The 11,558-nt window shown below is 37.1% G+C and overlaps 1 protein-coding gene across 1 annotated transcript; it reads right to left on the minus strand.

Moving 5' to 3' along the window:
* Nucleotides 1–2,478: 2,478 nt before the first annotated feature.
* Nucleotides 2,479–10,470, minus strand: LOC105058313 (uncharacterized). The gene is made up of 8 exons (XM_010941190.3): nucleotides 10,331–10,470; nucleotides 9,567–9,994; nucleotides 6,731–6,802; nucleotides 5,818–5,882; nucleotides 5,479–5,635; nucleotides 4,068–4,148; nucleotides 3,877–3,966; nucleotides 2,479–2,844 (listed from the first exon to the last, which is right to left on the minus strand). Exons 2-8 carry the CDS (start codon nucleotides 9,852–9,854, stop codon nucleotides 2,722–2,724), a joined length of 876 nt encoding a protein of 291 aa, XP_010939492.2. The 5' UTR covers nucleotides 9,855–9,994; nucleotides 10,331–10,470; the 3' UTR covers nucleotides 2,479–2,721.
* Between the last annotated feature and the right edge of the window lie 1,088 nt (nucleotides 10,471–11,558).

Consider the following 11,558-nt stretch of genomic DNA (forward strand, 5'->3'; position numbering starts at 1 on the left):
GATGATAAGCTTTGGTTCTTATGTGGATGCTACTGATATCATTTTATTAATGAACTTAAAAATTGCAAACTATGACAACCACCGTACTTTCATAATAATCTTCCTTTAAAATTTTCAGTCTTTCAGCAGTTCTTTTCAGCGGGCGATGAAAACCGGACCATGAGGCCAAATTCAACACATCCTTTCTTGGACACACATGATCAAAATGACCATTTAGAGAACACAAAGAAGGATGTGACATTTTTGAGGTTGAAAAGTTGCCAATTTGTGTTATGCCAATGATGTAATGTGGATAGGACAAGCCTGTAATTTGTTTGTGATATCTAAAGCAATCATCTACCCCACCAAAAAAAAAAAAAACAATCGTCAAGGTCAAATGCCAATTAGGCACAAGCCACCTGCTAAACAACAATTTCCAATGATAAATTGGTGCCTTGCTACTCTTTCATATGATTTCTCCTGCGTCATTCGCAATGATAAATCTGTAATTGAATAACGGCAGGTAAGAGGCCGTGACCAAACCATATAATGTTAGAAAACTGAATCAGTTCTTAAAATAGTCATATTTGTTAAGACCCAACTTAAATAATCATCAAGGGAATAAAGTGCAACGCCAATGTTTGTCTTGTTTAGGCTATAGACTATCAGAAATATGTAACGGAGATAGCTGCATTTCAGTTTTTCAAAATAAATATAAAATATATATAGAACAGATTATGGGGGTGTTTGGTTCGCAATCAAAATCAAAATTAGAATGAGCATCAGAATAGCTATATCCTCCGAAACATTTAGTTCGTGAGCGGAATCAAAATTGGAATGAAAATTGGAATTCTTAAAAAAAAATAGGAATTGAATTTTAAGTAGATGGTAACTCCAATTTTGCTTGTCTTCATGTTTTTTAATTCACTAAAGAATCAGATGTGGGAAGAACTAATCTAAATATATAATTTCTTTACTGATAAATATCATATGACTCCATTCAAAAAATTTTAAAAAAAAAAAGATAAATGCTGTATGAGATTTATAAAATAAAATCAGAGTCTTTATATAAATTTGACTTAAAATATTTGAATTTTTAGTTTTAGATGTTCATGACACCAGCGCAACTAGTTTGTTTTTTTTTTTTTTTTTTTCAGATGCTGATTCATAAATTGCTGACTCAAGTTTAGATTGTCCTCCATTTCTTTCTCATCTCTATTAACTTCAAATTACAAGCATAAAATAATCTAGAAGTTGTCTAGAATCAAAATCTCAAGCTTTCATCATATGCAAATTTCAGCAACTGGCCAACATACACATCTTGATATCACCGGATCACTTCTTTTCACTTGTTTTCTCTGGAATGCAACACCAAAAACATGAAATGACACCCGAAGGAAGCCTAAGTTTTATGACCAGCACAAGATTGAGGGCCCTCTTTTTAGGACACGTATGATACCTCTCTTATATCATACCCTTGGAACTATAAGCACCACCAACCCAAGATCCCATATGATTTTATTGCAAAAGAAACCGATAAAGCTAAACATGTCTATGATAACCCAAAAGGCATCACATATATAACTAATCAATAATCCTGCAGATAGCGTAAGATTAAGTCTTCCACCTTTTTGTACCCAAAAAAAAAAAAATAGTCTTCCACCCTAGCGATTAGAAAGTCCAAAGACACATTCCATATATTAATAATAGCAAAAGTTTTGTAAATAATAAAGCATGCGAAAATTCATCTACCATCCACTATCACCACCGAGGTTTTGACTGGAGTAAAGATCATTAGAAGAAACATGACCGATAAGATCACCGAGTTCCAAATCGAGTGTCGATGCATGAGTAGATTACAAGTCGGAGCATATGAAAACCCTAAAGCAGCACATTTTTGAGTTGCACTCAATAAACAAGAAAACAAGATCATTAAAATGTTCGTGATAAAACCAGCCTGCTACGCAAGCATATCAAAATCAAAGCTATACATATGCTTTCCATAAAGCAAAACATAAGCAAGCATTCATTTCTTCCATCATAATCTAGTCTGATGCCAGCCAAAATATCCAGAATCTATACTTCTAGCTGAAACTATTTCATAGGCTCAGGTTTGCTAACATAAGCTTACGCAAACCATGACATTAGTATAGCGTCACTAAATATGCTCGAAGATTAGAGATGGCAATGGAGCAAATATGGGTCAGATGTATTACTACCCACACCCACCCTGCAACTGGAACCATGTACCCATAGCCACCTCAGGACAAAGCAAGATAGGTAAAGTTAGATAAGATAGGTTGGGACGAGTCTGGGATGAAGCAAATAAAAACGTAAAAACCTTTTTTTGGCACATAAATTAAATAAATTAATTAGATCCAGTAACATAATATGATGTGTTGTTGACCATCCAATAAAGAATGAAGTAGAACCCCCGCCTTTCAAAAGAAGCTGGACCTCAGCACAGCTGCATATCTTCACATCATAACAATAAGAAAATATACAAACATGCTTTTTCGCATTTTTCTCCTTTGTTAACATCTGAAATCTGAAAACAAGCTCATGATATTTTGAAATATATTTACAGGACATTCTTTAAGGTTTCGAAATCTAAGAAGTGAAATCGGAGATTCATCAATAACAGAGAAAAAGGGTGTCCTTCTCTTTTCAGAAAATTGGGTCACAATTGCTGCCGCTGCAACCTGTCTCAAAGCTTCACCCAGCTTGTATGGCAAAGAAACCCTATTGATGAAGGTCCTGTTGGGGAGTGACAGGCGAGTCAGGTGCTATGGCGAACTGCAGGCCTCTTGCTTGCCCTGCCCGCAGTATGAGCGCCACTTCGGTCGCTGCTATGGCAGCTGCTTCCTGATAAATTGGAGATGGCAACTTACAGTCAGATGCATTTCTTCAAGCAGCAATAAAAGAGGAGAGACTCGTATTGTGAATTCATAATTATTTAAAGCATTTTATTCACTCAAATAAGACAACACAAATTCCTTCGCAATAAATGTATAAATCAGTTCATAGAATATCATAAGATTTGAAAGCATGAAGATAAAACACAGCATCATTAGGTAACCTGTATCACAATCAAATCACTTTCCACTAACTTGGTTTCCCTTCCGAGAACTAGGATGAGTGAAAGCACAGCTGAGAATCGGAGTGAGGGCGTCATTGAACCCAAGTCACTTATTGAAACAAGAGACTAGCTGACACCGTCTTCTCCCAACATTGTTTCAAGTATGGATATTGAATTCAAGCACCAGATAACTTTCTCCATCCAGAAAGACCACAGGATGAGCACGATAGTCAAACGCCATTACAATGAAAATTGATTAGACAAACTATGAACCTGACTTTGTCATCAGTATCATTTCAAATGTAAACTTTTCAATTGCATGACAAAATGAGAGAATTCAAATAAGCTTTTGGCAAATCATCTAAAAACTAACTAATGCTCAACATCTTTTAATAAACAGATGAAGTAAAAAACCATATATGATAACTTAGCGATTCAATACGGATGCACCTACAAGACCCTAATCAGACTTTTGACCGATTTCAGACCTCCACTTTTTGCCCACTGAGTGTGCCTATTTTGGCTCTATAAACAGTCAAAAATGCTCAAAATCCATAATTTTGATTCTAGAGACCTAATCATTCTGAGTTAGTCCTGGGCCTCAAAGACAACCCAGATTATCTAATACAAGGTCTAGTACAGTCCAGTCTGAGCTGTCATAAACCTTTTTCTTTTGTCCTCTAATACATGAACCGTTGACATAAAAATATGATTTAATACAGTTTACAATTTTATGGTAGAAAGAGGGGCAAACTAAAAGGATGAAGGGGAAGCTATAAATAAGATGATGGTTTTATTTTCTCTAGGAATACGCTAACCTGTCTTTGCCTTCGACGCTGCAAGATACTTATGGCCCAGGCCATGATGTAACATGGTAATAGAAATCCAGCAGCCCGCAGTAGAAAAAGCTGTTAACATTGAAAAAAAAAATACCATAAGACCTGGGGAGAAGGAAAAGGAAACGGCAGAACAAAGATCCCATAAGGGTGCACTTTAAATTTTAACTTACTGAAAAAAATGTGGAAGCATCATCATCTTCATCACCATTGGTAATGGTCAGCGCATGCCTCAACAGCAGAAGAGCCATTAACTGCAAAAAGATGACAAATGAAAGACATAAGTAATTTTCAACAGATCTCACGAGAATGTCATTTCTTAAAAGAAGATATCCAGAAGAAACAATAAGACAAAGCATGGGGCAAGCCACCCAACAAAGTCAATGTGTATGAGCATACATCTCAAATACCCACTAGCTTTGAGACGCAAAGATAGGTTAATTGATTGCTTAGTAAAGAAACAATTATAAGCAAAACCGGATCTAATTGGAAAATTAGTAGTAAAATAGAGCAAGCAATTAATTTTGAAACTAGTGCTTCTTGCAATTTAGTAAATGTCCTTCATTCTCTTCTTTCTTTTGTTTTTCGTTTCATTTTTTCTTTTTTCTGGGAACAGTTGCAGCTGGGTAAATAAATTTGACAGAGAAGAAAGTGTCTGTGTGTGTGTGTGTGTGGGTTGGTGCTGGTGGTGGTGGTGGGGGGTGGGGGTGGGGGGGAGAGGCAGGCAAGTGGGGGAAGGGGGTTAATGTGGTGGGTGCGCTCTGAAATTGGGAACAGTTGCAGCTGGGTAAATAAATTTGGTAGAGAATAAAGTGAGTTTATAACAAGGAAAAGAATTCAAGTTCTTCAGCATCAATATTGAAGTAAACTTAAAAGGCAATATTAGAGATCCTTTTACTGGTGACCAACTCTCAAACAGTGTGGCTTATATGAACAGATCTTTTTAATAACAAATGTAGCTTTAAATCCTTTAAGCTATGGTCTATGATAAATCAACAGGAAAAAAAAAACTGTCTAAAAGGCATGATGTTGTACTTAATGGATTTAAAGATTATGCTCCCAGTTTATTCTGTGAGAAGCCAAAAGCTGGACCAAAAGAGAAACCCATGAATTTGTTCTAACAAACATTTCTACATGCAGGGCATGATGATTATTTCACCAAGACTTAAGGTGGTGTTGTAATCTGTAACATGGATCCAACTCCCCCCCCCAACCAAAACCCACTCACCCACCCAAACAACCCACCACACCCCCACCCCCAACCCAACAAGAAAAAAAAAAAGCCGCATGGGTCAATAAAAAAAAGAAAAATCTTATTATACACAACAAGAAAAAATTCCCTTTGCTTTTAATTCATAAAATAAAGATAAGGGAAAGTAAAAAATTAATTGAATCTACGGACTAGTTTCCATACAACTTTTGCAATTTTAAAGATCTTCTTTAAAAAAGCAAGTTCATATTTCCATAGAATTTGTGCCTACATTAATAAATAATAAATTAACGAGAGCATGGATGAATCAAAACCTAAGAACTGCATTTCCTCACAAAACAAAAGCATCTGTTGGTATATTGATAAGGGCTTACAATTAGAGCAACAGAGTGGCAGAATGCAGCACCACGAGCATTTGTAGAAGCATACTCATCATACTCGGCTTCAAGGAAGTGATGCTGTGCTGCTGCCATCGCAAGGATCCGATGGTCATGCAAATCCAGTGGGGCACCAGTGATGGTCCAACCTCCACTGCAACTCCAGCAAAATGTATCATAAGAACAGTAGGTTTCACACATGACAATTGAAATTCAGATCCAAATGGTACAGATACATGATCAACATGATACAGCAAGCTGAGACTAATTCAAAACTGTCAAACAATTCTCTGAGAACATTTGAGTGGGTTGATGATACACATAGAGCTAACTTGCCTGATGTCAATGGTGGTCTCATCAGGGGTTGCTCGGGGAGGTGCGGTATACCCAGGCTTGTATGGCTGTGTCAAAAGAATACTACACTGTCAGCATTTATTCAATAATTTATAACTCAATTTTATCACAGTATGCTCTTTAGTATATTCAAGTCAAAGGTCAAAACAGTAAATACCATATCATTCCAAACATGAAGGTAATTAAAATACGAATATACATATATATATATATATATATATATATATATATATATATAGAGAGAGAGAGAGAGAGAGAGACTGGGCTCCGGTTGACCGGATCCCAGTCTATCTCCAAGACTCCCCAGTTGTTGGATCGGCGCACATCTCCAAGACCTCGGTTTGCTTTCAAGGGAGTCTTGGAGATGCGTGCCAATCCAACGGCCAGGGAGTCGACCGGATATAGATTGGGATCCGATCAACCGGAGTGTGTGTGTGTGTGTATATATATATATATATGCGTGTGCGCGCGCGCGCGTGCATATATATATATACATACATACATATATATATACACACACACATACAAAGAGAGAGAGAGAGAGAGAGAGAGAGAGAGAGAATATTATTGTAGAGAATACTTCCTAAAGTTGTCCAAATATTATGATTCGATGCACTCAAATTCTACGTCATGCAATAAAGACAGATGCAGTAGAGACACAAAAATAATAATTTAAGCATTAAATGATTGGATGGGCATTCCTAGAAATAATAAGGCACCAGCCATTATGTGTACTATCAGAGACAGACCCCCCCCCCCCACACACACACGCACATGCACACACACAGAGTGAGAGAGATTCATGTTCTTTTAACATTCATAGATATAACTGACTAACTGTAGCACATCAATTAAAGTTGGATGTTCAGAAACTACAGTAAGATCTGTGACTCACCTCATGGCAGATCTCACAGGTTATATCTCCTTTTTCATTGCACCAGTGCTGCACACATGCCCTATGAACATACTGTATACAACAAAATTGTAGATTAAGTTTGAACATCCACGTCATATATACCATAAAGAAAAGAATACTTAAAAATTATTGTTTATGAACTGGAGAGAAATCAATAAATATAGTTTACATTCTACATCAGTAAATTAATAAACAGCCGGATTTAAAAAGATATCAGAAAGCAAGCAGTAGAGTTTTAGGTCCAGGATAATCATAACAAAAGCACTTATTTCCAAAACAAAAAAGATAGCTACAACAGAAAATCAAATTTTCTACAGAAAAAAAAAAAAATACTATACATGGAAGAGAATCTAAGTCTGCAGTTTAGTACAAGGAAGAGACAGCCAAAGGCATGAAACCAAAGGAAAGAACTTATGGCATCTCACCATCAACACGAAATTAATTTTTTTTTTTAAAAAAATCTACATTTTTCGGAAAGCTAAAGCTAAAGATTTTTAATTTTCTAAGCATATTTGATTGCTGAACTAAATTTCAAGAAGTGAGAATTTTCAGCCTGGTGAGTAATGAGTCTGGCCAAATATTAATATGACATGAGGGAAAGAAAACTTTTTTCTAAGTAGCCATACTTCTCTTGGGATTTAAATTTCACATCAATTTTTCACTACAGCTGTCCAAGACTTCCTTTGTCTGCCCTTCCTGTTAGCTAGGGCAATCATAACCTATGACACAGCAGTCGCCACTTTATCATCCTACCAAAGTTTCCAAATGCTGAGATTTGGGTAAGGTTTTCAAGTTCAGATTTCAGCCAAGACCAATAAGAAACTGGCCAAAATTTTCCATCAGTGTCAGTTTCAGTCAATCTCAACCAGTTTTGGTCAGTTTCAACCAGTTTCAGACAGTTATGGTCAAAACCAACGAAAATTGCTTTTTTTTATTATAAAAAAAAAAAGCAATGTGTTTTCTTAATAATCAGTGTTTATTATTCTATATAATTCATTAGCACTATATATCAATCGTAAACATTGTTCATTGATATGCTTATTCAATAGACTTCTATCCATCAGGGAATCAGCTATAACATGTTTATGTGATGTCAGATTTGAAAGGTTGCAGCACAGCTAAGGATTGTAAGGAAGTAGTCTGTTTAGGAAGAAAGCATTGTAAGATGTCAGCTATAAAGAGGCATGTGCATACTAAATTTTAAGAACATTGCAAGTTGTAGAGATAGCAATGCAACTATTTGGAGAGAGAAGATATCTTTTAATCAATGCATTAAGCTTCAATATATCCAGATTAAAACTATCCAAACTTCATAAATTATGATATTAAATGACTCACAACACAACAAGATGATGTGAAATAGATTGTCTTGATTTCCTTTTTTTCTCAATTTTTTATTTTTTGTTTTTTTTTTCTGAATTTTTGACTGAAACTCCGAAACTTGGAGGGAAGTACTGAAACAACTCAACTGTTGAAACCAAGACTCTATGGGGGAGACCCAAACCAAAACCAGAACTGAGCTTTAAAACCTCAGGTTGAGGTCATCTGGGTGAGTGACCCGCATTGAGAAGAACCAGGATTTCAATTTATCTCAGCCAATATAGTGCATGGAAAGCACTGAGAAAATGTAAAATTTTGGTTGATATTCAAGGACTGAGATGTAACATCTAGGCCAATTTAGCGAAATCAGGATTGGCTAAAATTTTAAGATATAATTTAGGGGTGTGGTGTGGGTCACCTGTGCAAAGCAAATTCAGTTTCTGTTATGGTAATGCCTGCAAGATATACAGACTTCAAGATTCGTATGGCACTCTGGTAAGTTTTCATTGCTCTTCTGAGCACATGATCCCAAACATGAATCCCAAAGTCAGCCATGTATTTTCAGCCAGGCCTCTTGCAGACCAAGTTTCCACTCTGCAACAGACCTAAACATGCTCTTGAGAGGTGGCCCCCTAGCAGAAACCAGGTTTCCATTTTGCAGCAGAGCTAAACCGGGCCTTTGATTTAGAATTTTAATTATTAAAAACAATTAAAGGTAATAAAGCAAAGACAGAAAAATCTTGAATCATAGATTGATATCTTATTGGCTGATATCTCAAGACATAATGGTTTGTATTGAATGAAATAGAATTTCATGACTCTAAATATATATCACCAAAAACCAATGTGTTAGCCAAGATGAAAACTTGCCTCCTAATAGTGCCACTTCTAACTTATCTTAGTTCCTTCTTGTGCCACTTCTAACATCCCATTCCTATCAAGTAACTGACAATACATTCTTGACAATTGGGGAAAAAAAAAAAAAGATCAGAGTATGGACCGGAAAACATGGACGTACATGCTACAAATTCCAATACCAAGAAAAAAACCATGGCACACCAAATTATATAACATATCATGACAAGACCCAGAAATGGTAAAACATCCTCCTTTAATCCATGACTTTAATCCAGCTTCTCCACAAAGAGAGAGAAAGAGAGTACAGAAGAGAAAAAGGCAATACATCATAAGTGGGAATTCTGCAACAAATCGTGAAAAACAAAATGAAGCACATTATAAGGGTGTGATCCTTGACTCCATAAATTTAATGCTGCTATGATAATTCATTCACCTACCATCATAAGAGTTTATGGAAAAATACAACAATTACTTAAATAACATAACTTTGAAATTCAACCACGCATAACATGCATATGATTTATCCAACAAAAACATAATTTTTCAGTTGAAAAACAATCATTAACCATCATCAACATTTATCCATATGAACTTGATAACTCAACTAACAAGACAAAATGGTTTCATGGATAAAGACCTTTAGACTGCCACTGCAGGCACAAGGGGTCTCCAGATTTTTAATGTGATCCTCCTCCTGGCAAATACGACACTCTGCCATCTGAATAAGCGGCTCCTCATCATCTTCATCCATGTGTTCCTCCTTCTCCTCCTCCTTACCCTTTGTAGACCCAACCGGTAAAGGCAAAGGAACAAAGGAAGCATGTACAGGTTCTCCAGAAGAACTCGAACCCTCCTTTTCTTGTATCGTTCCGATGGTTTGTGGCGCTATGAGACGGTCAACGTACAACACAAGATGGTCTCCCATTGCCAAAATAAACCTCGTGCTATGTAAATTCAGCAAAATTCACGACAAAAACTCCCTCTTTTATATGTTTTCACCCCAAAGATTCCTTCTTGGAGCTCGAAATCTCCAACCTAGGTATCAATAACCTAACATTCACGTTCCTGCATGTGAAAAAGGTCCCAACTAAGGTAAAGTATTCGACTTCAAAGAAGGCTAAGATATTTTCCAGGGAAAAAGTCGAATGAAAAGGGGAAACAAAACTCATATAGAAAAACCCTAAATCGCAAGCTTTACCACGAAAAGAAAAGGAAAAAAAAAAAAAGTTCTAATCAAATGCGAAAACGGAAAAGGACGGCAACACGTTTTTAAGCACAAAATTGAAAAACCTAAGTTCTAATCAAATTTAAAAACTACTTCGAATAAATCGTGCACAAACCTTAAAAAAATCCAAATGCACTAATTAGAACCAGAAACGGTCGATCCGCAGAGAAACTTACACCAAATCGAAGGGCTTCTTCTCTAGAATCAATCTCTCCACGCGAAAGTCACTCCGGAAATTGCGTCTCCGCCCCTCTTTTTCTCTCTATTCAGAAGAAAGGGAGACTTGGGAGCTCCATTTTATATCAGCACGTCTAACGTTCGTCCGAGCTTCGGTACGTCCGAGCCTCTAGGTTCCGTAACGTCCGTTTAACGTCCTTTCGGGAGGAAGTGACCTCCCGACAAGTTTTGCCGCGTGGAGCGTTTTCTAATTTTATATACCCAGTTACCCTCAAAATGTTTTTTTAATATCGAGAAGACCACCCAGCTTCGAAGTAACACATCCGAGTATGATGGCATATCCTGTTTTTTTATAATCTATTTGAGGACAATATTGTACTTTTGGAAACGTTACCGTACCCGTCCGGTCACGCGCGAAAGTAATCCGGCCAAGCCAAGCTGCAGATATAAGCACCGTGCCGTACGTTCACCTCCCTCAGTCTCTTTAAAAGTCGTCGGAAGGCGCTGGCAAACCGCTGAAAGATTTTTCTGTTCTCTTTTACACGGTGATAGCGCAGCGGATTCACCGAATCCACAGATTGGATTCAGGTCGGAAGCCGCCCGCACCCAGCACGGGTATTAACTGTTTTTATAGGATCCGGATAAAATCCATATCTGGATTCCAGAAAAGGATGGAGCTGTATCTTTTTTTGGTAAGAGAAGGATAGAGCTGTATCTGGTAGCATATCCTCGCATTCATTGTCTGACAAACCAGGATATCTTATGGTGTGTTTGATGGTATGCTTGTAACTCAATTTACGCCAAATATGGCAGAGATTGGCACCCTACGCGAGCGATTATTGTGGTGTCAGTTGGGCCACAGGGCCCACACCTAACCGACACCAATTTCCATATCCCGTGTGAATAGAAAGATGATCAATAACGAGTGATCTCTAGCTTTTTCTAATGGAGAAAGACACAGAGCCAAGATTTAGTGTTTATCGAGAGGAAAATATTAGGGCAATCAAGTGGCGGATCAGTTAGCTGTTAAGTGTTGCGGCGGGATGTTATTCTCTGGCATGGTGATGCCATTCCATCTGATTTTGCTGGGATTTTGATGGATGATGCTACAAGCACTTTGTTTTCCTGTTTTTATAAGATGGGATACTCAAGCCTAATATGAATACAGCAAAAAAAATGGAAAAATAAAATATTACGGAATGGCAGCAGGACAACCCCATATTTATC

The sequence above is a fragment of the Elaeis guineensis genome, chromosome 15 (assembly GCF_000442705.2).
Source record: "Elaeis guineensis isolate ETL-2024a chromosome 15, EG11, whole genome shotgun sequence".
NCBI classification, from domain to species: Eukaryota; Viridiplantae; Streptophyta; class Magnoliopsida; order Arecales; family Arecaceae; genus Elaeis; species Elaeis guineensis.

Coding starts and splice junctions, on each gene's coding strand:
- LOC105058313 (XM_010941190.3), bottom strand. CDS start 9,854: ATGGGAGACCATCTTGTGTTGTACGTTGACCGTCTCATAGCGCCACAA. Junction 6,803..9,566: donor CCTGCAGTGGCAGTCTAAAG/GTCTTTATCCAT, acceptor TGTTGTATACAG/TATGTTCATAGGGCATGTGT. Junction 4,149..5,478: donor GCCACTCTGTTGCTCTAATT/GTAAGCCCTTAT, acceptor ATCTTTTTGCAG/TTAATGGCTCTTCTGCTGTT.